The sequence below is a fragment of the Mobula hypostoma genome, chromosome 23, assembly GCF_963921235.1.
Source record: "Mobula hypostoma chromosome 23, sMobHyp1.1, whole genome shotgun sequence".
Classification (NCBI taxonomy): Eukaryota; Metazoa; Chordata; class Chondrichthyes; order Myliobatiformes; family Myliobatidae; genus Mobula; species Mobula hypostoma.
This window is the reverse complement of record NC_086119.1, coordinates 15227366-15254348: the sequence shown is the minus strand read 5'-3', so window position 1 is coordinate 15254348 and position 26983 is coordinate 15227366. Positions and strand designations below refer to the sequence as shown.

At 44.0% G+C, this 26983-nt stretch overlaps 2 protein-coding genes across 2 annotated transcripts in view; both read left to right on the top strand.

Moving 5' to 3' along the window:
- LOC134336800 (LHFPL tetraspan subfamily member 7 protein) overlaps nt 1–26983 on the top strand; it is a 364145-nt gene that overhangs the window by 176752 nt on the left and 160410 nt on the right. The window lies entirely within an intron of this gene.
- On the top strand, nt 6550–7953 carry LOC134336889 (small ribosomal subunit protein bS6m-like). Its single transcript, XM_063031497.1, has 2 exons — nt 6550–6695; nt 7728–7953. Exons 1-2 carry the CDS (start codon nt 6550–6552, stop codon nt 7951–7953), a joined length of 372 nt encoding a protein of 123 aa, XP_062887567.1.

Here is a 26983-nt window from a genome sequence, read left to right as displayed (position 1 = left end):
TCGACGTTTCGGGCCGAGACCCTTCACCAGTCCTGATGAAGGGTCTTGGCCTGAAACGTTGACTGCTTACGCTTTTCCATAGATGCTGCCTGGCCTGCTGAGTTCCTCCAGCATTCTGTGCGTGCGTTGCTTTGGGTTTCCAGCGTCTGCAGATTTTATCGTGTGCGTGTATGTTTGTGGTCCTGTGCTGCTCTGGGCCCATCCACTTTGAGGTTCAACATTTTGTGCGTTCAGAGATGCTCTTCTGCACACCGCTCTGGGCCACAACTTGCTGATTAAAATAAAACTTCCTCCTGCTTTTATGCCATTGTGTACTTTATTCTCTTACTGCTGACCAGTGCAGTTTCTCCTAATGTACCCTGTTGGAACACTAAAACAAATATATCTGTAGCACACTGCCAGGCACTGTCAGTGCTTCCTTTACGAGTACATATCCAAATCCCTTCAGATTTGAAGGACATTCAATTAATTAGGCATTTAGAGCAGATTTTCAATAGATATTTTATTAGCTTTAGGAACACGGTGCGATCTTCTGCTGCTGTAGCACATCCACTTCAAGGTATAAAGTTTTGTAATGTTCTTTTGCACACCACCGTTGTAACGCATGGTTATTTGAGTTCCTGTCACCTTCCTGTCAGCCTGGCTATTCCCCTCTGACCTCTCACTGACAAGGTGTCTTTGCCCACAAACCGGTGCTCACTGGGTGTTTTTTGTTTCTCGCACCATTCTCTGTAAGCTCTAGAGCAGGCGTTCCCAAACTTTTTTATGCATTGGACCAATAGCATTCGGCCTGGGATTCATGGACCCCAGGCTGGGAACCCCTGCTCTAGAGACTGTTGTGTGGTGAAAATCCCAGGAAATTAGCAAATTCTGAGATACTCAGACCACCCTGTCTGGCACCAACAATCATTCCGCAAAGTCACTTAGATCACATTTCTTCCCCATTCTGATGTTCGGTCTGAACAACAACTGTCCCTTTTGACCATGCCTGCACGCTGTTATGCATTGCGGTGCTGCCACATGATTGACTGCCTACTGCTGACTGGTGATGTTTCTCCTAAAGTACTCTGTTGAAACTCTGAAACAGATACATCTGCAGCACACTATCATGGCTCTGCAAATGTTTCCTTTACAAATACATATCCAAATCCCTTCATAATTGTAGGATTTTCAATTAACAAGGCTTCTAGGATAGATTTTCAATTAAGTAAATCAGAAATGTATGGGCACGTGGCCAAGTGGTTAAGACGTTCGACTAGCGATCTGAAGGTCGTGAGTTCGAGCCCCAGCTGAGGCAGCGTGTTGTGTCCTTGAGCAAGGCACTTAATCACACATTGTTCTGCGACGACACTGGTGCCAAGCTGTATGGGTCCTAATGCCCTTCCCTTGAACAACATCGGTGGCGTGGAGAGGGGAGGCTTGCAGCATGGGCAACTGCCGGTCTTCCATACAACCTTGCCCAGGCCTGCGCCCTGGAGAGTGAAGACTTTCTAGGTGCAGATCCATGATCTCACAAGACTGACGGATGCCTTCCTAAATCAGAAATATTAAAGGAAGGGACGTGTTTACATTTAAAAACAATGGGTTTGGGCAAATTATATTATGCCTAGGAGAATAGGATTGAGAGGGAAATGGATTAGCCACGATGAAATGGTGGAGCAGACTCAATGGGCCGAATGGTCTAATTCTGCTCCTATATCTTATGGCCTTACGCATAGAACTGCTGGAAGACCATTCACTGTTGGAACTGGAAGAAGGGCATCTGGAAAAAATTAATTTCCTTTGCTCTAAACTATATCTGCTGCTCACTGCCTGAATTAATAACTGGAGCAATTTCTCCAGCAATTTACTTAAAAGTAATGCAATATTGCAAATAGACCTTATCATATTTTTCCTTATTCTGTTGTACCATGTAGTTGTTTTGACTCAATTGATTTTACTCAGTCTGAACTCTTCTATTTTCTCTCCTATTGATTTCCAGCGTTGTCGACCAACACCGTGTTCCTTTACAAGACTCTCCAGTGTAAAAAGCAATACCAACATCAGTTTGTTTTCATCTGTATGACACTTCTCTGTAGCAGAAGCATCCATGCAAGACTGATACCTCACTAGTATTAGATGTACAAACTACAATCTGTCACAAAGGCAAGTAAAGCGAAGGCTTCCATGTCCACTGTTGTATAGTTATAGGTGGAAAATGAACCGTTGTAGGGAAGTTTTAACATTGAATATTACAGCATGGAAGGCCAGTCAGCCCATCACACCTGTGTCAGATGTTCGAAAAAACTTTCCAAGTAAACCCACTCCCTCCTTTTCTGATTCGTGGCGTTGTGACGTAACGTTTAGCGTAACGCTATCACAGTGCGAGCTGTTAGGTCGGGAGCCAATTCCCACCGCTGTCTGCAAGGAGTTGGAACGTCCTCCCTGTGACTGCGTGGCTCTCCTTCAGTTGCTCTGGTTTCTTCCCACATTCCCAGGCTGTAGGTGTGCTCCCTCCTTCTTTTCTGATTCGCGACACGGCGGCGTAACGTTATTACAGTGCCGGCTGTAAGATCGGGTTTCGGTTCCCACCACTGTCTGTAAGCAGGTTGTGCGTTCTGCGCATGGGACACTTGGGTTCCTTCAAGTCCTCTGGCTTGCTCTCACGTTCCAAAGGCATACAGGCTAGGGTTGGTGAAATGTGGGCATGCATCAGAAGTGTGGCAACTCTTGATTTGATGCAAACAACGCATTTGGCATCTGTTTCACTGGAATGCTAATCTGATCTTAATCTTACTGACTCTTAGAGTGTTTCTTTTTCAAAGTATAGACTTAATTACATTTTGAATTATTGAATCTGCTTCTACTGTCTTTCCCAGATTGTAACAATTCGTTGTGTTTTCATCTTCTCTCTGCTTGTTGGAGATAAGGTGGATTTTGAACAATCATTTTGAAAGGACTACATCTATGCCTTGCAGTACCTTAATTAAAAGGACTTTTATCGTATGCAGAGTCTTTGGTTATTTATTTTTGATGTGAATCCTGTTTAGTCTCCCAACCATGATTTCAAGGTTCCATGCAAGTAATTCTTTAATGCTTAAGGAAATAGAATTTTGCATTAGGTTATCAGTGCCTCAAGGGGACCACAGTATCAGCCACCCATTGCATTCTGCCTCAAGATGTTTTGCTGTATTAAGGCTGGTTTCTAATATATGACCATGTCCCACTTTATCTCTATTATTAGTAGTAGTAGTAATAGCCTAGTTCCTGGAGTCGAGTATGACGTTCTCCTAATGGGCTGTCTATTAGTGGGTCCTCAGGTGGCTGAAGAGGTTCATTCAGGATCTACATACTCTGGTAGGGTGGGTTCTCTTAATGGAGGATGCCCGTGTGTAACTTTGTTTAACATGGGAAGGCTGATGCATCACACAGTCCTTGAAAGATGAGGGTCAGGCTTGGTGGCATGGAGTGCAAGACAACTAGGGATTCTTCACGGCTGCGGCCTTCCTCTGCCTTCACTGCTCTTGTGTGTTGTGGTGTGCCATCACCTTCTGCCAGCTCCACTGCTGAGGTCTTGGTTGGATCACTCTTTGCCTAGAGTCTCCCCCCTGACCTTACTGCCATGGAGCTAAGTGCTGGATGGCAAAACTCAAAACAGCATCACCATTGGGATTTCAGGAACTCACAATTCTCTCCACCAGAACAAGGTGACGACCCTTGCCAACCCTACAATCTTCTGATACATCTATTCTGCTTCTACTCTGAATTCTTCTGCATTGCCAAGTTGAATTACATTTGGTGGTTAAGCTTTTGGTTATAAAGACCTAAATTCTGTAATTCCCTCTGAAATCTTTACCAAGATTTGGGTAACCTGTTCAAATGTCCTCCCATATGACTGAGTTTATTTTATAATGTACCTCTGATGATGTGTTCAGTACGATCCAGGGTCACAGGCTTTTTTGTCAAGCTCAGTTTTCCAACTTAGCAAATGACACTTGTAGAGATCGAAGAATTGTTTTTGAGTAAGTTAAACTTCCTACCGATATTGATTGTTCAGCTTTTGTCATAAATGAGAGCCAATCATCACTTCTTGATGCAGAGGGATTATTCCAGAGGGATCTAAGAATAATGGTGCACAGTTCCCTGAAGATGGAATCCCATGTGGATAGGGTGATGAAGAAAGCTTTTGGTTTGCTGGCCTTTATTAATCAGAGCATTGAATATAGGAGTTGGGATGTAATGTTGAATTTGTATAAGGCATTGGTAAGGCCAAATCTGGAATATTATGTACAGTTCTGGTCACCGAATTATAGGAAGGATGTCAATAAAAATGAGAGAGTACAGAGGAGGTTTACTAAAATGTTGCCTGGGTTTCATCTCCTAAGTTACAGAGAAAGGTTGAACAAGTTAGGTCTTTATTCTTTGGAGTGTAGAAGGTTGAGGGGAGACTTGATAGAGGTGTTTAAAATTATGAGGGGGATTGATAGAGTTGACGTGTTTAGACTTTTTCCATTGAGAGTAGGGAAGATTCAAATAAGAGGGTATGGATTGAGAATTAGAGGACAAAAGTTTAGGGGTAACATGAGGGGGAACTTCTTTACTCAGAGAGTGGTAGCTGTGTGGAACAAGCTTCCAGCAGAAGTAGTTGAGGCAGGTTCTATGTTGTTGTTTAAAGTTAAATTGGATAGATATATGGACTGGAAAGGAATGGAGGGTTATGGGCTGAGTGCAGGTCGGTGGGAATAGAATAGGGTAAGAGTTCGGCACGGACTAGGAGGGCCGAGATGGCCTGTTTCTGTGCTGTAATTGTTATATGGTTATATAGATAGAAAGCAATAATCAGTCTGAAGTTAAAGGGACAGATTTTCAAACGAACAGCAGTGTCTATAGAACATGGGATGCTGCTCACAGCTTGGGACTGACTGGTGAAGAGATGCAGTGTCAGACAATGGTTTATGGGCTTGTTTCAAACTAGACAATGCTGGCTGTGTGATTTAGTTCAGTGAAGCTTGCAGACCAGATCGATACTATCATTTACCACATCAAATAGCTGAGCTGTTAATAGTCGTAAAGTTTGTGCGCTCAAAGAGTCAGAGGCCCTCCGTTGGTTGAGGCTGACCATAGATGTTGCGTCTCAGCTGTCTATGTGATATGTGAGCCAGGGCAGTACGATATGGAGAGCAAGCTGTACCCACGCAGGAGACTCCCCCTCTCCGTGCAGCTGAAGAGTCCAAAGGAGCGGACGAGACCGACACAGTTCAGTACCAGCAGTGTCGCAGGAGTTGTCGGTCAGCATTGAACTCAACATAGGCCTTAGAGACTCCAGCTCCAGATTTTTCCCTCGGGGTTTACTCCCGAAGCCTTCCCCAAGTGTGGGTATGGCCCCAAGGCAGCAGAGGTTTGAGCTCAGAGTTTTTCTTCTCCTAGAGGAGCTGCCCACCGTGGCTGACAAACCTCATCGTACCGAAGCGACTGGTTTTAAGGCACCGGTAACCCGCCTTTGCCCCTTCCCCTGTCAGTAGAAATGGTTCCGTTGGGCTTAGTAGCTAAGCCACACGTGAAGGCCCGGAGCTGGATTTGGTTGTCAGAGGCTATTTGAGATGCATTAGGAGCATCTAATAGGTAGTAAGAGCTTATCAACAGTACCACCCCCCCCCCCCCCCGGCTACGACAGCCATAAAGAATCGCTCAAAGAGGCAGCTTCACAGCATTAATTGTAGGAATCTGGGAACTTTGTCTCCAGAAGACTCCAGACCATTTGTGTAAAAAAAAGTCTCTGAAAACAATTATCACATGCATGTGAAGTCACCCAAGTTGCAGAAAAACAGTATAAATGCAGAGAGCAGTCAGGCTTGTTAGGAATAGATATGGAACAAGAAAAATGACAGAAAAATGGGATGAGCTCGAATCCATTACTGTGCATTAGATTTCTGTGATGGATGATTTGTTTGTCTGCAACTCATTGGTGTGTTTTTTTAGCTTACAGGAATTGTATCTGTGTTCTGGAAATCCTTTTGTGCTTTAGAAATCATTTGTAATTTGGAGATCTTTTATATGATAGAGATCCTCTGTGAGTTTTAAATATGTTTTAAGAATTTTGTCTGGATTTAAACATGTATTACTAAAAGTAAATGAACTGTGTTTGAACTACTTTGCCTGCTGGAAGACGTTAGGATATAGGAGCAGAATTAGGCCATTCGGCCCATCGAGTCTGCTCCACCATTTCATCACGGCTCATCCATTTCCCATCTCAGCAAGTCGGGTAGCATCTATGGAGGGGAATAAACGGTCAACGTTTCAGGCCGAGACCCTTTCATCAGTTTGAGGTGGAGCAGAGAGTGGACGTTGTATCTCAGCTAACTCTCAGCGAAAGCAAGCAACTGATAGCAACCTGTGTTCGTATAAGCACTGCTAATCACAAGGTCTATTGTGATGGTATTGGGTTTGCTGGAGGTTATACTGCAGCCACCTACTTTTCAACTACTAGTTCACTTCAGTGTGTTGGAGGCAGCCGTCTGTACGTAGAAAGGACACGCGATAGAAACGCTGCAGAGCCAGTAGCACCACTGCATGCCCAGATACGAACTCGCATTGATTCTGAAAACCATGCAGCGGCCTGAGGTGGTGGCTGCTGCCCTCCGGCAAATTGTAGAGGCGCTGCTGGAAAATGGAGCTGTAGTGAGGAACCTGGAAAACCTGGGAGAATGGACACTGCCATACTTCTATACTTTACACTTTATTGTCGCCAAACAATTGATACTAGAATGTACAATCATCACAGCGATATTTGATTCTGCGCTTCCCGCTCCCTGGATTACGAATATTAAATATTAAAAATATTAAAAATAGCAAAGATTAATAAATATTAAACATTTAAATTATAAATTATAAATACAAAATAGAAAAATCGAAAGTAAGGTAGTGCAAAAAACCAAGAGGCAGGTCCGGATACTTGGAGGATACAGCCCAGATCCAGGTCAGGATCCATTCAGCAGTCTTATCACAGTTGGAAAGAAGCTGTTCCCAAACCTGGCCGTACGACTCTTCAAGCTCCTGAGCCTTCTCCCGGAGGGAAGAGGGACGAAAAGTGTGTTGGCTGGGTGGGTCGTGTCCTTGATTATCCTGGCAGCACTGCTCCGACAATGTGTGGTGTAAAGTGAGTCCACAGACGGAAGATTGGTTTGTGTGATGTGCTGTGCTGTGTTCATGATCTTCTGCAGCTTCTTTCGGTCTTGGACAGGACAACTTCCATACCAGGTTGTGATGCACCCTAGAAGAATGGTTTCTACGGTGCATCTATAAAAATTAGTGAGGGTTTTGGGGGACAGGCCAAATTTCTTTAGCTTTCTCAGGAAGTAAAGGCACTGGTGGGCCTTCTTGGCAGTGGACTCTGCTTGGTTGGACCAAGTCAGGTCATTTGTGATATTGACCGGAGGAACTTAAAGCTTTTGACCTGTTCCACTTGCGCACCACCGATGTAAATTGGGTCGTGCGGTCCGCTATTCCTTCTGAAGTCAACAACCAATTCCTTCGTCTTGCTGACGTTGAGGGTAGGTTATTGTCTTCACACCATGCCACCAGGTTCATAATTTCCTCTCTGTACTCAAACTCATCATTACCCGAGATACTGCCTACAATTGTTGTGTCATCAGCAAACTAATATATTGAGTTTGATGGAAACTTGGCTACACAATCATGGGCGTACAGTGAGTACAGCAGGGGGCTGAGTACACAGCCTTGTGGGGCACCCACAAAATATCCAAACACAGTCTGCGGCACACCAGAGGCGGGAACTACCTGGTGGATTTTGAAGCATCTCCGACCATTCTCGCCACCATGTTGGATCACTTATACTGTGATATTGACGTGATCAGACCTACAATACTCAAGCAACGGCCTCCAAAGTCTGAGAAAAACAACCCAGGATTGATCCCACCCGACAACGGTGCTAAACTGCATTCGAAAAGAAAATGATCTTTTATTGTTTAATAGTTAAATATTTAAAAATGTGTATGGTCAAGCATTCTGGTTGAAACCTTTTGAAAGTATACCTGATTAAATGTGAGATTTCCAAAAACACTAGTTCACCTCTCTTTCTCCTCCATTGCGAGTTTAACTGCCAATACTCACTGTTTGTCCGATGGATCCCACCACTACCAAGGAGGAGATACTCCGGCATTTTGTGTGTTGTTCCACTTCAAACTTTTTTCCATTTATCTGAGAGACCCTGCCAACTAAATGACAGGATCATCGGAGTGAGGGAATGCAGTGACTATTCAGGTTGTGTGATTAAGTTTACATTGTGACAGTGCAAGTAGACAATGGTGTGCTCTTATATCCTGCCTTTAATACAGCAAAATACCCCCAAACTACTTTACTTAAGAGCTGATATCGAACCAAAGAAGGAGACATTAAGATGGTCGATCGTGTGTTTAATCAGATTTAAAGCAAAGTCTTAATAGGAAGGCTATAAGCAACAAGTATACTACCAACTAAGCTCTTAGATGCTGCTGGCTCTGATCAACGTTTTGTGCAATTCCAGCACTGTCTGTTTTGATCTCAGGTTATCAGCACTAACAGTTGTTCCTCTTTGCCGCAATTAAATTACGGCTTTCGAACTCAGTGCCAGCCACCCATTATCCTTCATGTATTTGGCAGTGTACAGAAGCAACCCGTTCATTCGTGGGCTACCTCGACTGTTTCTTTGGAAGCGACACTCTTTGAACAAGGCACCTTACTTTCAATCAATGTGCATTTTGTCTCACTGGATAGGAATGGACCGAGCCTCAAGTTTTCAAGGAAAATTATCTGGGTGCTGGGTTACGTTTAGCTATTTTCATTTTAGATCATAAGATATAGGAGCAGAAGTAGGCCATTTGGCCCGTCAAGTCTGCTCCACCATTTCATCATGGCTGATCCATTTCCCTATCAACCTCAATCTCCTATCTTCTCCCCATATCCCTTGATGTCCTTAAATACCCACTGACTTGGCCTCCACAGCCACCGGTGGCAACTAATTCCACAGATTCACCAGCGTCTGACTAAAGAAATTCCTCCTCATCTCTGTTCTCAAGAGACATCCCTCTATTCTGAGGCTGTGTCCTCTGGTCTCAGAAACATCTTCGCCACATCCACGCTATCAAGGCCTTTCGACGTTTGATAGGTTTCAATGAGACCCCCCCCCCACCTCATTCTTCTGAATTCCAATAAGGAGAGGCCCACATCCATCAAATGCTCCCCATATGGTAAAACTTTCAATCCTGGAATCATTTTTATGAACCTCCTCCAATGTCAGCACAAACTTTCTTAAATAAGGGACCCAAATCTGCTCACAATATTCCAAGTGAGGCATCACTTCATTATTATTATTATGATTATGAGGACACGCAGTCCTCTTTTATTGTCATTTAGTAATGCATGCATTAAGAAATGATACAATGTTTTTCCAGAATGATAATCACGAAAACACATGACAAACCAACTTAAAAACTAACAAAAACCACATAATTATAACATATAGTAACAATAGTGCAAAGCAATACCGTAATTTGATAAGAACAGACCACGGCACAGTAAAAGTCTCAAAGTCTCTCGAAAGTCCCAGGTGCAGCATCCTGGAAGCATCCGGCCACAGTCCGACTCCGAGTCTGTCCAAGAGCTCCGAGCCTCCAATCACCTCTTCAACACTGAGCACCATCTCTGCCGAACGTTTCAACCCCGGCCCCGGCAACAGGTGATACGCAAAGCCGAGGATTTGGGGCCTTCGTCTCCGGAGATTCTCGATCGCACAGTAGCAGCGGCAGTGAAGCGGGCATTTCAGAAGTTACTCCAGATGTTCCTCTGCCCTTCTCGCGGCTGTCTCCATCAAATCAGAATTGTGCACGGCCCCCTAGTTACACATAATCGATATTCATTCGGAAAGGCCACGCGCGCCGCCATCTTTTCCTCCCTCCTTTTGCATCACTTCAGGCTATAAATGACAAGTTCAACCATCAGGCTCCTAAACCAGTGTGGATAACTTCACTCACCTCAACACTGAACTGATCCCACAACCTACAGACTCACTTTCAACAACTCTACAACTTCTCGGTATTATTTATTTACTTGTTTACTTATTATTGTTGTTCGTTTGATTTGATTTTGCAGTTTTGAACTTTAAAATTGCAGAATTTGAAGGAGATATGTACTTGCAGCAAATAATCCAGGATAAATGATCTTTTTTAAGAAAAAGGGCACCTTTCCTCTCAGTTTCTTCAAATATCTTTTTAATTAATTCTGCAAACATTGGGGACAATAAAAAAAGGATTATTTCACTGACAGTTATTAACCTAATTGAGTGAACAAGAATACAAAAGGTAGTGGATTTGCCACAGACAATTATGGGTAAAGTCTTCCAGCCATTGTGCACATCTACATGAAAGGCTGTTGTAGGAAAGCAACATCCATCATCAGAGATCCCCACCACCCAGGTCACGCTCTCTTCTCGTTGCTGCCATCAGGTAGAAGGTACAAAAGCCTCTGGACTCGCACCACCAGGTTCAAGAACAGTCACTACCCCTCAACCATCAGGTTCTTGAACAAAAGGGGATAACTACACTCAGTTGCCCACCATTGAAATGTTTCCCACAACCAATATCTGATTTTGAGGATTCTTCCTCATCATCCCATGTTCTTGTTATTTATTGTTTGTTATTTGTTATTTATTTGTTATTAATGAAGTCAATGTTCGTTATGAACATTGACTACTCTAACTTCCATTACTGCCCCACCTCCCCTTTGTACCCCATCCGTTATTTATTTATTATTATATATTTTTTTCTCTCTCTCTTTTTCTCCCTCTGTCCCTCTCACTATATTCCTTGCCCATCCTCTGGGCTTCCCCCTCCCCATTTCTTTCTCCCTGGGCCTCTTGTCCCATGATCCTCTCATATCCCTTTTGCCAATCAACTGTCCAGCTCTTAACTCCATCCCTCCCCCTCCTGTCTTCTCCTATCATTTCGGATCTCCCCCTCCCCCTCCCCCTCCCACTTTCAAATCCCTTACTAGCTTTTCTTTCAGTTAGTCCTGACGAAGGGTCTCAGCCCAAAACGTCGACTGTACCTCTTCCTACAGATGCTGCCTGGCCTGCTGCATTCACCAGCAACTTTTAAGTGTGTTGCTTGAAATTCCAGCATCTGCAGATTTCCTCGTGTTCTTGTTATTTATGGCTATTTGTTGCACAGTTTGTTGTCTTCTGCACTCTGGCTGATGGTTCATTGATTGTTATAGTTGCTATTCTATAGGTTTGTTGTGTATGCCCTCGGGAAAGTGAGTTGTATATGGCAACATATATTCAAAGATTCAAAAAACTTTATTGTCATTTCAACCGTACATCAGCTCTGCAGGGCAGAATGAGACAGTGTTTCTCAGGAGCAGTGTAATCATAACATAACAAACGCAACACTAAATAATAAACATAACAATAAATAGTAAAACACAACAGCCACATGTCAGTTAAGATCAGTTATAAGCGTCCAGTGCATGTTAAAGGTGTCCAAAGCAGAGTCAGGTAGAGCAGCTATTTAGCAGTCTGACTGCCTGTGGGAGGAAGCTGTTTAGTAGCCTTGTGGTTTTAGTTTTGATGCTCCTGTAACGTTTGCCTGATGGCAGAAGAACAAACAGTTCATGGAGAGGGTGTGAGGGGTCTTTAATGATGTACCGTGTCTTCTGGAGGCATCGACTCTGAAAGAGGTCTTGGACAGAAGGTAGGGAGACCCCAATAACCTTCTCTGCTCCCCTAACCACCCTCTGCAAGGCTTTTTTGTCGACAGCACTGCAGCTGGAGTACCAGGTTGTGATGCAAAAGGTCAGCACACTCTCAACCACGCCTCTGTAGAATGTAGTTAAGATGTTAGTGGGGAGTGATGCTTGTTTAAGCTTCCTCAGAAAGTGCAATCTCTGCTGGGCCCGTTTCACAATCTCAGTGGTGTTCCTGGACCAGGTGAGATCGTCCGAGATCTGCACCCCAAGGAACTTGATGTTTTCCACTCTCTCCACTGTGGAGCCGCTGATGCTGAGGGGTGTATGCTTAGGCTGAGACCATCTGAAATCGACGATCATCTCCTTGGTTTTGGTGACATTAAGCATCAAGTCCCTGCACCAGCTCTCTAGGTGGTTGACCTCCTCCCTGTACATTTTCATCATATGTGCTTTGATAATAAAATTTACTTTGACTTTGACATGCAGCAAGCAGAGAGCTGGATGAAGTCAAGTGTACAAAAAGTGTTAGAATGGAGTTGGCCAGGACAGTGGTAGTCACAAAATGCTGGAGGAACTCAGCAAGCCAGGGGGCATGTATGGAGTGGAATAAATAGTTGATATTTTGGGTTGAGACCTTTCTTCATGTTGGTGGATCAGTTCTTGGATTAGAAGACCGCTTTCACTGCCTGTGAGAGTCTCACTGGGAAAGCAACTAATAGTCAGCAATGCACGAGAGCAGTGGTTTGAGAAGAGGTCCCTGTAACACTCTCACAGACAGGGAGACGATCTTGTGATCTGAGAACAGATCAACATGATGAAGGGTCTTGGCCTGAAACGTTGACTGTTTATTCCCCTCCACAGAGGCTGTCTGGCCTGCCCAGTTCCTCCAGCGTTTTGCTTGTGTTGCTCTGGATTTCCATCATCTGCAGAATCTCCTGTGTTTATGTGTGTCTAGAGGTAATAATAGGATGATGCAATTCAGCTTTAGATCATAATTTGCTCAGTGAAGTATCCATTTGATCGATCCTTTGATCAAGAGACAAGGTAAGACAAATCCTGATTAACTTCCGTGCCAAGGGAAGGCTGCGGAGGCTGACTTTTTTCAATCATTTAAACCTGATCAATAGCTTAATAATCACATAGGAGTCCTACATTGACAAAAGGACCAGTTTTATACTGAGGCAACATTTTATCTCTCACACATTGACGAGCTTTCCATTGAATTAAAGATTAACCTATATGAAGTGCCACAAAGCTTCCAGCATCACAGTAAAGATGCCAATTACAGCCATACATCTCCTTCTGTCATAGAGTGAAGCATTTGAGGAAGAATGTTGCGAAAGCCCTCGCTAAGAGCCACCGGACTCAGCAATGAGAAAACCACCTTTCACAGACTCTGTACATCCAGGGTCGAGATGACATGGGTCCCACCAAACTTGGGAGGTTGGGATGTCTCGCAGACCCAAACCCCGATCTGTGTGAATACCGTGTAAATGCTGCCCCCAGGCAATCACCTGTCGGCAAGAAATAGCAGCTCGTACACTGCATATGATTATAAAGTACTTTTACAGATTTTGGCTTTATCAGTTAGTAGGAAAAATTAAAGGAAAACAATTTTAAAAGGCCCATTACAGTTAACCCAGTCCAAACGTGCTCATAAGTTGGAGCTCATCTTGAATTTGTCTTTAACTTATGCGCTGGACCCATGGTCTGCGTGAAAGCACACACCACCATCCGAATGTTGCGCGAAATCCATCTCAAACGAACAGGCTCTCCCACGGGAGTATCGTTCCTTCCTCCTTGAAGTCATTCATCTGCACAAAACACCTTGTACAACAGGGACAGCGTTCTCGGCCATCTTCCCTCCTGTCTTCTCCCAGCTCCCACCAGAAAGACCTCGACCCACACTAGTGTCCCTCACAAAAATACCTCCGCCCGTCATTCCCTAGAACTGTCTCCCAATCCCACCATCCTGATTGGATGACACTACATTCCTTAGCATGAACACCACAGCCCCTTATCTTTAGCTCAAACCCAAACATCCAGAAAGCAGAACGGACCGCTCTTGCAGAACTGCTAAATTGAAATGCCTGCAGCATAGCAGTAAAAATCTTAACCAGGCCGTTATAGTTCCAGCTACTGTCAGTGGCCACTTTATTAGGTACACCTGTATACCTGCTCCTTAATGCAAATATCTTTGTGGCATGCAGACATGGTCAAGAGGTTCAGTTGTTGTTCAGACCAAACATAAGAATGAGGAAGTAATGTGATCCAAGTGACTTTGACTTGGAATGATTGTTGATGCCAGACAGGATGGTTTGAAAATCTCAGAAACTGCTGATCTCCTTGGATGTTCATGCACAATAGTCTCTAGATCAGGGGTTCCCAACCCCTCACTTAGTGGTATTGGTTCATGGCAGGAAAAAGGTTGGGAACCGCGGCTCTAGAATTTAGAGAAAATAGTGTGAGAACCAAAAAGCATCCCGTGAGCGGCAGTTCTGTGGGCAAAAAAACCCTTGTTAATGAGAGATGTCTGACCTATCGAGTTCCTCTGACAGTGTGAACGTTGACAAAAAAAAGTCTGTATGGTCTTCTGTCCTCTCCGATCAGATTCCCCCTTCTCCAGCCCCTTATCTCTTTCACCAATCAACCTCCCAGGTCTTCACCCCTCCCCCTCTCCCAGTTCCACCTACCACCCGCCACCTTGTACGTCTTCCTCCCCTCCCCCCATCCTCTTAGTCTGACCCCTTCCCCCTTCCTTTCCAGTCCTGACGAAGGGACTTGGCCCGAAACGTTGACTTTTTACTCTTTTCCATGGATGCTGCCTGACCTGTTGAGTCCCTCCAGCATTTTGTGTGGGTTGCTCCGGAGAGAACTTGACTGGTTCATATACCACAGATGAAGAAACTCCTACTCACCTCTGTCCTAGAACATCCTCTAATATCCTGACACTCTGCCTTTAATTTCTTGGCTCCTCTGGCTACTGGCATGTCAGAAGTGATGTCGTTGCTCTTAAATACAAGATATCCAGAGCAACACGTACAAGATGCTGGAGGAACTCAGCAGGTCAGGCAGCATCTATGGAAATGAATAAACAGTTGATATTTCAGGCCAAGTCCCTTCATTGTGTTCTCGGGTCACAAGGTTGCTTTCACTGTCCGTGCGAGTGTTACTGGGGCCTCTTCTCAAACCACTGCTCTTGCACAGACAGCTCTCTACCAGAACCGACTTACAGCTTGTTTTCAAACTGACAGTCGTGCACCTCCCAGCAAGGGTCTATCATTGTGCATGTAAGCTGTACACTACGCCAATGGTCCCCTCAGCCTATCCTGCCATTCCGCTTCTTGGGCTGATTAGCCATCGATTAGCTGTCAGCTCAAGTACTGTTCCATTTGCCTGTTCCCAAACACAAAATACAAAGAAGTAATGGTAGAGCTAATGTTTTTCACAGATAACTAGCTTGTTGTCACTACTTTTGCTGGACCCAGTGATGGGATAATTTCCAAGGATCAACTTTATTCAGAACATACATATGTTAGGGATTTGCTGTGGTATGTTGGTTAAGGTCCAACATGCGATAAAAACATCATTCAACGGTTACAAAGAATCATATAAAATACAAAGTTAGAGGTTAAAGTACAGAAATGGAACAGAATGTGTATAAATACCGACACGTGTTTAAAATGTAAACAGCATTATAAAAAGCGGTTTCCTCTTGAGTGCAATGTTTTCCTAAAGATGAAAACTTTCCTGCTCACCATCTCTGGAATCATTACCATACCTTCAGTATTGATTAGACCAAATATCATACACACATAAAGAGATTAGGCAACTTGTACGTGTATCATTAAATGACTTCAGCAACTCGCAGTGATTGGCACACGGGCAAACTCACCTTCCGATGAAACATGCCTGACGGCTGTAGAGGGAGCATCCTCACATCAGCCATTTCTGTCCGGTTTAGTGCAGCGTTCTCTCGCAATGCACGAAGACGACAGCGAACTGTTAGGTCAGCAGAAAGATCATTGGCCATCACTGCAGGACTTGTATGTGTCCGGGACAAAGAAGTGGGCATGAAAAATCACTGCAGGCATTACCCTCCCTGCAAACTCCCCTTACATACAGCTTCCTTCTGGAAAGCACTGTAGGCCTATTAGAACAGAAGTCCACACCATCTTAAAAGTTTCTTCTTCAGGCAGTTAATCTGATCCACCATTCTAGTTAGCCCCCGACCCCCTCTATCTATAACCTTGGTCACTGCACTGCATTGAATACACTTTAAACCACTTTTTATGATACTGTTTACATCGTAAATACATCGGTATGTGTGTACTTATGCAAATTTTATTCCATTCCTGTACTTCTAACTTATTTTTGTATAATTCTTTATTCTGTATAATTGTTGAATGTTGCTTTTCGTTGCGTGTCGCGCCAACACACCACAGCAAATTCCTAAACATGTAAATGTATATGGTGACTAAAGTTGATCCTTGATCCTTGAATGAAAAGGTACTCAGAAGGAAAAGCCTTTAGAGACGAAGGGCGAGGCAGAATCCATGAACCCAATTTATAGATAGAAAGTTAAACTTCAACGGAATAAGAAGCTCAAGGCAATACTGGTAAATCGGTGTGAGAAATAATCGAAGACAAGCCTTTGCATTTATACTGCCCCCTTTCACAGCTCCCAGTCATTCAGAGGTGCTTCAAAGTACGTTGGGTTCCATCTGTGGGGAAATCTCTTCTTTGGGTCCTTCTTTCTTAGCTTGGCAGGTTTCAAAGGTTCAAAAATTCGGATTCAAAATTGTGTTACGTCATTTACAGAACAAAGTAACTGTTACTCCAGATCCAATGCAGAACCAAAAAAACTCAACAGGATAAAGAACACAATAATCATTTTTTAAAACACAATAAAAATCAATACATTAAAAAGTTTATTTTATATATATAGATAGATTGATTATAAGTCCATAAAGTGACGCAAGGCACAGGAGTGTCTGTACATAAGATGACTGAAAGGAAATGATAAAGTGGTGGTGTCGGGGGTGTGGAGGGGTGGGTTAGTGGGTGGAGGTGTTGGTCAGCCTTACTGTTTGGGGAAGGTAACTGTTTTTGAGTCTGGTGGTCCTGACGTGGATGCTGCGTGGCCTCCTCCCTACTGGAGCGAGATAAGCAGTTCATGACGATCGTTCGTGATGTCACTGGCACTTTTCCAGCATTTTTGTCATACACGGTAAGTCATTGATGGTGAGTAGGCTGGTGCCAGTGATGTATTGGGCAGTTTTGTCCAACTCTTCTAGAACGTTCCTGTCCGCTGCAGTGCAGGTTCTGTGATGCAGCTTGTTGGGATGCTCTCCACTGCACATCTATAGAATGACGTGAGTATGGATGTGCATAGACAAACTGTCTTCAGCCTCCTCAGAAAGCAGAAGCGTTGGTGAACTTTCCTGTCTGTGTAGGATGTGTTCTGGGACAGTGACAGATTGTGTGAGATGTGCACTCACAGGAGTTTGAAACTCCCGGAGTTTCTTCTGCTGTGCCACCAATGTAAAGTTGGTGTGAGCAGTGCAAGTTCTCCTGAGGTCAATAACCATCTGCTTTCTCTTGTTAGCAAGGCACATGTTGAATAAATAAATGGCGATTGTCCAATGTTAATAAGAGTCAACAGCAGAAACCCAGGATGATTGTTTGCTGGGGAACTAATGCTAATCCAGCAGTCCAATCTCTGGTTTCGGCCAGCCCTCCCATTCTGAGCTAGCCTGCACCCTCTCCACTGAATGAGATGTAGTTCATAACATGAACCTCTGCCCATTGGCAAAGCTCTTCCCACTATTGAGCACAGCTACAAGGAATTCTGCCACAAAAAACGGAGCATCCCAAAGAGCCCCGGCATCTAGGACATGCTGTCTTCCCATTGCTGCCGTTGGGAAGGAGGTACAGCAGCCTGAAGTGCCACCCCACCACGTTCAGGGACAGTTATTACCCTTCAACCATCAGGCTCCTGAACCAGTGTGGACAACTTCATTCTCCTCAACACTAAACTGATTCCATAACCCAAGGACTCTACAACTCATGTTCTCAGTATTATTTTTTTTAATTGTATAGTTTCTGTTCTTTTTCACATTGGTTGTTTGTCAAAGTTTGTTTATGTATAGTGTTAAATCATAACGCCATAAATACAGGAGCAGAATTAGAGCATTTGGCCCATTGAGTCTGCTCTGCCATTTCAACATGATAGATCCATTTCCCTCTCAGCCCAATCCCCTGCCTTCTCCCATAAGCCTTCATGCCCTGACTAATCAAGAATCTATTAACTTCTGCCTTCAATATCCCCAATGACTTGGCCTCCACAGCGTCCCATGGCAACAAATTCCACAGATTCACCACCCTCTGGTAAAAGAAATTCCTCCTCATCTCTGATCTAAATAGACAGCCTTCGATTCTAAGGCTGTGTCCTCTGGTCCTAGACTCCTCCACCATAGGAAACATCCTCTCCACATCCACTCTATTTAGGCCTTTCAATATTTCATATGTTTCAATGCGTTTCCCCCTCATTCTTCTGAATTCCAGTGAGTACAGGCCCAGGGCCATCAAACTCTCCTCATATGATAAGCCTTTCAATCCCAGAATGATTTTCGTGAATCTCCTTTGAACCCTCTCCAATGTTAGCACATCCTTTCTTAGATAAGGGGCCCAAAACTGCTTACGATACTTCAAGTGAGGCCTCACCAGTGCCTTATAAAGTCTCAACATTACATCCTTGCTTTTATATTCTAGTCCTCTTGAAACGAATGCTAACTTTGCACCATGGACTCAACCTGCAAATTAACCTTTAGGGATTTAATTGATTCAATTGTATTTCATTATTTTTCCTGTGAACACCTGCAAGAAAATGAATCTCAGGGTAGTATATGGTCACCTATACACACTTCAATAATAAACCTAATTTGAACTTGATGCTTTGATGAACTTCTACTCTGCTCTCTTTATCTGTGAGATCGCCGGGTACAGTTTGGATTAGTTGATTAATGTCCACAGTAGCTTAGTGATCTGGTCAGGTATTAGTCAAGTCAAGTCAAGTCACTTTTTATTGTCATTTCAACCATAACTGCTGGTACAGTACACAGTAAAAATGAGACAACGTTTTCCAGGACCATGGTGCTACATGAAACAATACAAAAACTACACTAGACTACAGACTTATCCAGGACTGCATAAAGTGCACATAACAGTGCAGGCACTACAATAAATAAAAATAAATAATAAACAAGACAGTAAACACAGTAGAGGATACAGTAGATTGGTGTCAGTCCAGGCTCTGGGTATTAAGGAGTCTGATGGTTTGGGGGAAGAAACTGTTACATAGTCTGGTTGTGAGAGCCCGAATGCTTCGGTGCCTTTTTCCAGATGGCAGGAGGGAGAAGAGTTTATATGAGGGGTGTGTGGGGTCCGTCATAATGCTGTTTGCTTTGTGGGTGCAGCGTGTGGTGTAAATGTCTGTGATGGCGGGAAGAGAGACCCCGATGATCTTCTCAGCTGACCTCACTATCCGCTGCAGTGTCTTGCGATCCGAGATGGTGCAATTTCCGAACCAGGCCATGATGCAGCTGCTCAGGATGCTCTCAATACAACCTCTGTAGAATGTGGTGAGGATGGGGGGTGGCAGATGGACTTTTAGGAACAGACACACAGTCCTTGCCTGATTTCTGTGCACACACTCTGCAGATGGATTCAGTAGCTAGTAATCGGGAGCACTAACCACAATTTATCCCCTGAGCAGGGCTCAGTTGATGTCGAAGAGCTGACATTGAAGTCTGTATAAGGCGCTAACGTCACAGGCTAAAGGCCACCTCACGTGCTGTGGCGTTCAAAGTAAATGCTTTATGAATATCCCGCTCTGCATCCTCACGTTGTCGCAGTGACAACGCGGTGCCTGATTGGCTTCAGAGCATTCTGGGATTACCTGAGATGGTGAAAGGCTATTCCTTTGAGCAGGTTAATGAGGGCTTAGCCAAATTCTAAGCGGTAACCTGGTGTACAAAGCACAGAGCTGCGTTTGTGACACCAGGGATCGCTGCCAGCTTATGTTGATTTTGTGCAGTTATCCCAGTTGTGGAATAAATTTAATTGGAGTGTTAATCTTGTGATAAAAAGGAATAATGTCAACTATTAAAAAGTGCCATCACTAGTCTCAAAAAAGCACGAGCAGCCTTGAGTCATGTTCATTAGCTACACAAGATAATGACATGTACTACTCCAAGTCAGGATTAGGACTTGGAAATACATAGAATCTGGGATGAGAAATGTGTCCTTGGCTATAAATGAGCCTATTCCTTTACCAGGTATAAGTTTAGATGCTTTATTGAGCATAGTATAAACTTATGAGAAGTTAGATATCTTCTGCCTCTCTTATACAAGGAAAAGCTTTGTTGGTGGAGTCAGTAAAACCAGAAATGATTCGTGGCAGGAAAACATCGAGGAAGGAGTGGGTCAAGTGGAACACTGTACGGTCAAAAGGTTTATCTTCAGTGTTAATCAGCGGCATTTTTCAGGGTATGATGAGGAAAATATACTCAGTGGCTACTTTGTTAGGTTGAGGAGTGAATCCCAATGTGGCCTTTTGCTGCTGTAGCCTGTAAGGGTCAACATGTTGTGTGTTCAGAGATGCTCTTCTGCACACCACTGTTGTAATGCAAAGTTACTCGGGTCAGTCCACCTCCATCAAAATTGCACAAGATAGCAGTAAAGAAAAGGAGCTTCTGGCACCAACACAGCATGCTCATAGCTCAGTAAACCTAACTATCTGTTTATGGAATGTGGGAGGAAACCAGAGCACTCAGAGGAAACCCACGCGGTCACGGGGAGAACGCACAAACGTACAGCAGGAATCAAACCACAATCTTACAGCTGGCGATGTAGAGCGTTGGGCTATCACGCTGCCCTTTCATCATTGGTGAGATGGTAACTGCTTCCCCTCCCCCACCACACACACACAACCGGGAGCAAGCAGGAATCTCGCACTGCACGGGCTCAACTCATCCCAGTTGCCTGCAGGCTCTCAAAGCAACATTTGCCCATGCACCGGCCACCTCCGTCCCAAGACCTGAATGCTTTGGCCGCACTGCAGGACCTGTGCAGGGAAATGGACGGTCCACATTTCAGATCAGCTGGTCAAAAGAAGAGTCTCAACCTGAAACATTACCTGTCCATTTGAGTGTGTTTTTGCTCCAGATTTCAGCATCTGCCAGGTTGTTGCGTCTCCATGGTACTGCGAACACATCTGGTTCCAGTATGAGGTGTTAAGTCCTAATAAGCACATGCTGAGTACCTTTCACACAAGCTGGAAGCCAAGGGACCGTGGATGCTAGGGAAAACAGGAGCTTTTGAAACTGAAATCAATAGACCTTGGTTAAGTAAGGGCACGAGCCAGAAGAGAAAACTCCAGCAGGTGAATGGAATTGAAGTGCAGAACTGACACTATCTAATTGAAATGACATTTCACAGTGAGAAAATTCAATTATGTTTGCTCTGTCCCCTTACACCACTCTGACAGAGATTGTATTGTCAGTTTGTAAAGAGATCTTTCTTTATACGTTTGTTGCCATGGATGAACTTTCTAGACCAGAGCAATAGTGCATGTCTGACAAGCTCGTAAGTGGTTCCTGTCAGGCACCGAAAGAAACGCTGAAGCCGGTCCTGGTATTCTTATCTTGCTCTGATGCTGTGTGCAATCAGGTGGCGAATACAGGCTGGGACAATGATATTGTGTCTGCTCCACTTATCATCCATAAACCGCTACTGAGTCTGAATGAAGGGTCTCGGCCTGAAATGTTAACTCCTTTTTCCCTCTCACCTGCTGAGTTCCACCAGCCTTCTGTGTGTGCTCCTCTGGATTTCCAGCACCTGCAGATTCTCCTGATTTTATAACAAACTGCATATCATGTGTTTATAAGACCATAAGACAAAGGAGCAGAAGTCAGCCATTCGGCCCATCGAGTCTGCTCCGCCATTTTATCATGAGCTGATTCATTCTCCCATTTAATCCCACTCCCCCGCCTTCTCATCATAACCTTTGATGCCCTGGCTACTCAGATACCTATCAATCTCTGTCTTAAATACACCCAATGACTTGGCCTCCACTGCCGCCCGTGGCAATAAATTCCGCAGATTCACCACCCTCTGGCTAAAGAAATTTCTTTGCATCTCTGTTCTGAATGGGCGCCCTTCAATCCTTAAGTCATGCCCTCTTGTACTAGATTCCCCCACCATGGGAAACAATTTTGCCACATCCACTCTGTCCATGTCTTTCAACATTTGAAATGTTTCTATGAGGTCCCCCCTCATTCTTCTAAACTCCAAGGAATACAGTCCAAGAGCAGTCAAACGTTCCTCATATGTTAACCTTCTCATTCCCAGAATCATTCTAGTGAATCTTCTCTGTACCCTCTCCAAAGTCAGCACATCCTTTCTTAAAAAAGGAGCCCAAAACTGCACACAGTACTCTAAGTGAGGTTTTACCAGCGCCTTATAGAGCCTCAACATCACATCCCTGCTCCTATACTCTATTCCTCTAGAAATGAATGCCAACATTGCATTCGCCTTCTTCGCCACCGACTCAACCTGGAGGTTAACCTTAAGGGTATCCTGTACGAGGACTCCCAAGTCCTGTTGCATCTCAGAACTTTGAATTCTTTCCCCATTTAAATAATAGTCTGCCCATTTATTCCTTTTACCAAAGTGCATAACCATACACTTTCCAACATTGTATTTCATTTGCCACTTCTTTGCCCATTCTCACAATCTATCCAAGTCTCTCTGCAGACTCTGTTTCCACAGCACCACCGGCCCCTCCACCTATCTTATGCACAGGTGGTACACAAGCTCTTTAGCGTGTGCAGTACTGTGCAAAAATCTTAGGCACATATATATAGCTGGGGTGCCTAAGACTTTTGCACAGTACCATAGTAATTTTATGTATTGCACTGCACAAAAAAAAAATTCATGGCATATGTGAGTGACGTTAAACCTCATTCTGATATGGGTCTCTATTGTGTACTGAGAGCGGGAAGGGGGACAGGGAGAGGGGAATCATGGTTGGGAAAAGGATAAGAGAGAGGGGAGGGAGCAGAAAGCACCAGAGAGACATTCTGTAGTGATCAATAAACCAATCGTTTGGAATCAAATGACCTTGTCTGGTGTCTCAGGGCTGGGTGTGTCTGCACCCGTGCCACCTCCCGCACCTGGCACTCCTTCTCTGCCACCTGTCCCACAGCCCTCCCGTGGCGCTCCACCCTTGCCATTCCCAACGGCCTTTGCTCCCACCAGATTTACAAACTCGCTCTCTGCTCCACATTGACAAATACAGTTCTGTGCAAAAGTCTTAAGTGCCCTAGCTATATATAAATACGTGCCCAAGACTTTTGCACAGTACAGTAACTCTGTGAAACACAGCAAGTTTAAATTCCTGTACCTGTCCCCTCAGGTGCACTGGCAACTAACCTGATGGTCGAGCTCTCTTAGTGCCAGTTCATGACTCTCCACCTCTAGCAGCCTGGCATGATGCCTTGAACTCTCAAAGTTCAAAGAAAATTTAATATCAAATTACATATATATCACCGTGATTCATTTGCTTGCAGGCATTCACAGTAGAACTACTACTACTACGTCGACTCAGGCCTAGGGGACCAGCGTCAGGCACGATGACAGACTCTCCACTTCTCCCTCTCCCTCATCGGTGTGTTCAGTTCATCTACATTAGCCGCGCCGCTGTCTTCTAGGAGCGTGTTGACCATAGTCTTGGGAGGGCGCCCAGGGTTCATCCCCCCGTGCTTGGGCTCCCATATGATGACTAGGCTGGCAGGTAGCTCGGGGTGGCATAGACAGTGTCCCGCTAGTTGCAGTCTTCTCACCTCGATTTTAGTGGTGAGCATCGGTAGGTTGTTATAGAGCTCGACGTTCGTCATGTGCTGTTGCCAACTCATGTCAAGAGCCATCGGAGCATTTGTGTATAGCAACCATCTACAGACTTTCACATCGTCTTGGTGAGTGTCCACGTCTCGCATCTGTACGTGAGATGGACTCTATGACTGCTATGAAAATCCTCTTTTTAAGCCCTCTGGTCAGGTTCGACTTCCAGATTTCCTTCATGTCGTTCATAGCCCTCCACGCCAGCGCCTTCCGTATCTTTATGTCCTTCTCCGAACACAGTAGAACAAAGAAATACAAAATCATTGAAAAACTGCTCACAAAGACTGACAAGCAACCAATGTGCAAAAGAATAAAAACTGTGCAAATACAAAAAAATTGCTGAGAACATGAGCTGTAGAGCCCTTGAAAGTGAGCCTATAGGTTGTTCTCCACCAAAATACGTCAGGGTCAGATCTATTATCACTAATGTATGTTGTGAAATTTGTTGTTTTGTGGCAAAAGTACAAAGCAAGACAGAATTATGGCTGTGAATTGTCCAAGTTGACAACGAGGTGAAACAAAGCTTACAGAACTCTGGGCTTTACAAATAGAGGCTTACAGCACAAGAGCAAATAAGTCACGTTCCTAAAAATGCTTGTTCAGTCAGCACAGGAATATTACGTTCAGATCTGATTGCCACACTTTCCGAAAGATATGAAAGCTTTGGAGAGGAGATTTATTGGGGATGAGGGTCGAGAAGCACTGGGGTCATTCTCCTTGGAACAGATGAGGCTGCAAAGGGGTCTCCTTCATTCATACAGCACAGAAACAGGCCCCTTTGTCTGACTGCATCTGTGATATCTTCAGATCTCTATAATCCTATTTTCCAGCTTTCAAAATTGGAAAGTTTCAAGTGCTCATTTAAACAATGATTAAATGTCATCTGAGTATACCATTCTTCAGGCACTGTGACCCAGGTTTCAACTACACTCGGGGTGAAAAAACTTCTTTTTCTTAACCCCTCTAAATCTACTACCTACACCTAGGTTTGTCACTACCTATCCAGTCTATGCTCCTCCATAATTTTGCATTCTTTACTTGGGTCCTTTTTTGACCCTCTCTGTTTTAAGGAAAACAAATCTAATCTCTCCTCATAGCTGAAATGCTCTATTGCATCCAGGTGAATCACCAGTGCACCCTCCAGTTCAGTCATATCCCTCCCCTAGTGTGGTGTCCAGGACTGAACACAGTTCTCCAACGACTGTCTGTTTTCCATAGTTGAGCCGTGCCTCTATATTCCCCACTGCTGTGTAATGAAGGCAGTAGCACTAGTGATGAAGGAACTCTTTATGCCTTCCTAACCACCTTGTCAATGACTTACTGGAGATTGTCAGCCATGTACATCAAGGACCTTGTATTAAAACAGAACTTAGAACAGTACAGCACAGTACCAATGTTTTGGCCCATGATGTTGTACCAGTCTTTTAACCTAGTCTAAGATCAATCTAACCCTTCCTATATGGCCCTCCATATTTCATGCCCCTGCCTAAGAGTTTCTAAAAAGTTCCTAATGTATCTGTCTCTTCCACCACCCCTGGCAAGGCATTCTTGCATTTACCGCTCTCTGTATATTAAAAAAAAACTTACTTCTGACATCCCTCCTACACTTTTCTCTAATCACATTAAAATTATGGCCCTTGTATTAGCCATTTCCACCCCGGGGAAAAATCTCTGGTTGTCCACTCAATCTATGTCTCTTATCACCACGTATACTACTATCAAGTAGATGCACCCAGTCCATTCTGGCCAATTGTGACCTTTCTTATCAACATCAGTTTTCCTTCCAATGAAAGACATTAACTTACAGTCCATCCTTGTCCATCTCCATTATAATCATAAAACTTGGACTTCGATTCGAAGTTTTTAAAAAGCTATAGGTGTAGGGATGGAGTAGATAGAGAGATACATTTCCTATTGGCAGAGGAGGGTTGAGAACTGGATGACATACAATGAAGGTGATTGACAATAGAACTGAAAGTGACATGGGAATAAAAATCTTTTTTTTCTAGTGAGTAATCAGAGTGTAGAATGCTCTGGCGGGATAGTACTGGTTGTAATCAGGGTGTAGAATGCTCTGCTGGGGTAGTAGTGGTTGTAATCAGGGTGTAGAATGCTCTAGCGGTGTAGTAGTGGTTGTAATCAGGGTGTAGAATGCTCTGCTAGGGTAGTAGTGGTTGTAATCAGGGTGTAGAAAGCTCTGCTGGGGTAGTAGTGGTTGTAATCAGGGTGTAGAATGCTCTGCTGGGGTAGTAGTGGTTGTAATCAGGGTGTAGAAAGCTCTGCTGGGGTAGTAGTGGTTGTAATCAGGGTGTAGAATGCTCTAGCGGTGTAGTAGTGGTTGTAATCAGGGTGTAGAATGCTCTGCTAGGGTAGTAGTGGTTGTAATCAGGGTGTAGAAAGCTCTGCTGGGGTAGTAGTGGTTGTAATCAGGGTGTAGAATGCTCTGCTGGGGTAGTAGTGGTTGTAATCAGGGTGTAGAATGCTCTGCTGGGGTAGTAGTGGTTGTAATCAGGGTGTAGAAAGCTCTGCTGGGGTAGTAGTGGTTGTAATCAGGGTGTAGAAAGCTCTGCTGGGGTAGTAGTGGTTGTAGAGTCGTAAGAGAGCTGGTAAAGTATCACTAAAGAAAATTTGCAGGGCTTTGAGGATCTAACTGACAATACCCAATATTGTTGAAAACTAACAAAACAAACTGTAAAACATCCCCATAAAATTAACCAAAATAATAATCCAAAAATAAAGGCCCGAAGTCCAAATATGAGGCACGAAACCGAAGCAGGAAATGGTGAGGTTACTCAGCAGGTCAGGTAGTATCAATTGAGAGAGAGAAGCACAATGTTTCAGGTTAATGATGTTTCAAAGTTTAAAGTAGATTTTATTATCATCTACTTTAAACTTTGAAACATCATTAACTTTCTACACCCTGATTACAAGTACAGGCACGTCACCATGTACGACCCCTGAGATTCATTTTCCTGTGTGCATGCTTAGCAAATCTATAGAATAGTAACTATAATGGGATCAATGGACGATAAACCAGAGAAGACAGCAAACTGTGTAAATACAAATATAAATAATTAGCAATAAGTAATGAGATAATGAGATAAAGAGTCCTTAAAGTCGGATAATTGGTTGTGGGAACCTTTCAATGATGGGGCAAGTGAGTGTAGTTATCCCCTTCTATTCAAGAGCCTAGTAACTGTTCTTGAACCTGGTGGTGCGGGTCCTGAGCTCTTGTATCTTCTACCTGATGGCAGCAGTAATAAGAGAGCATGACATTGGTGGTGGGGATCTCTGATGATAG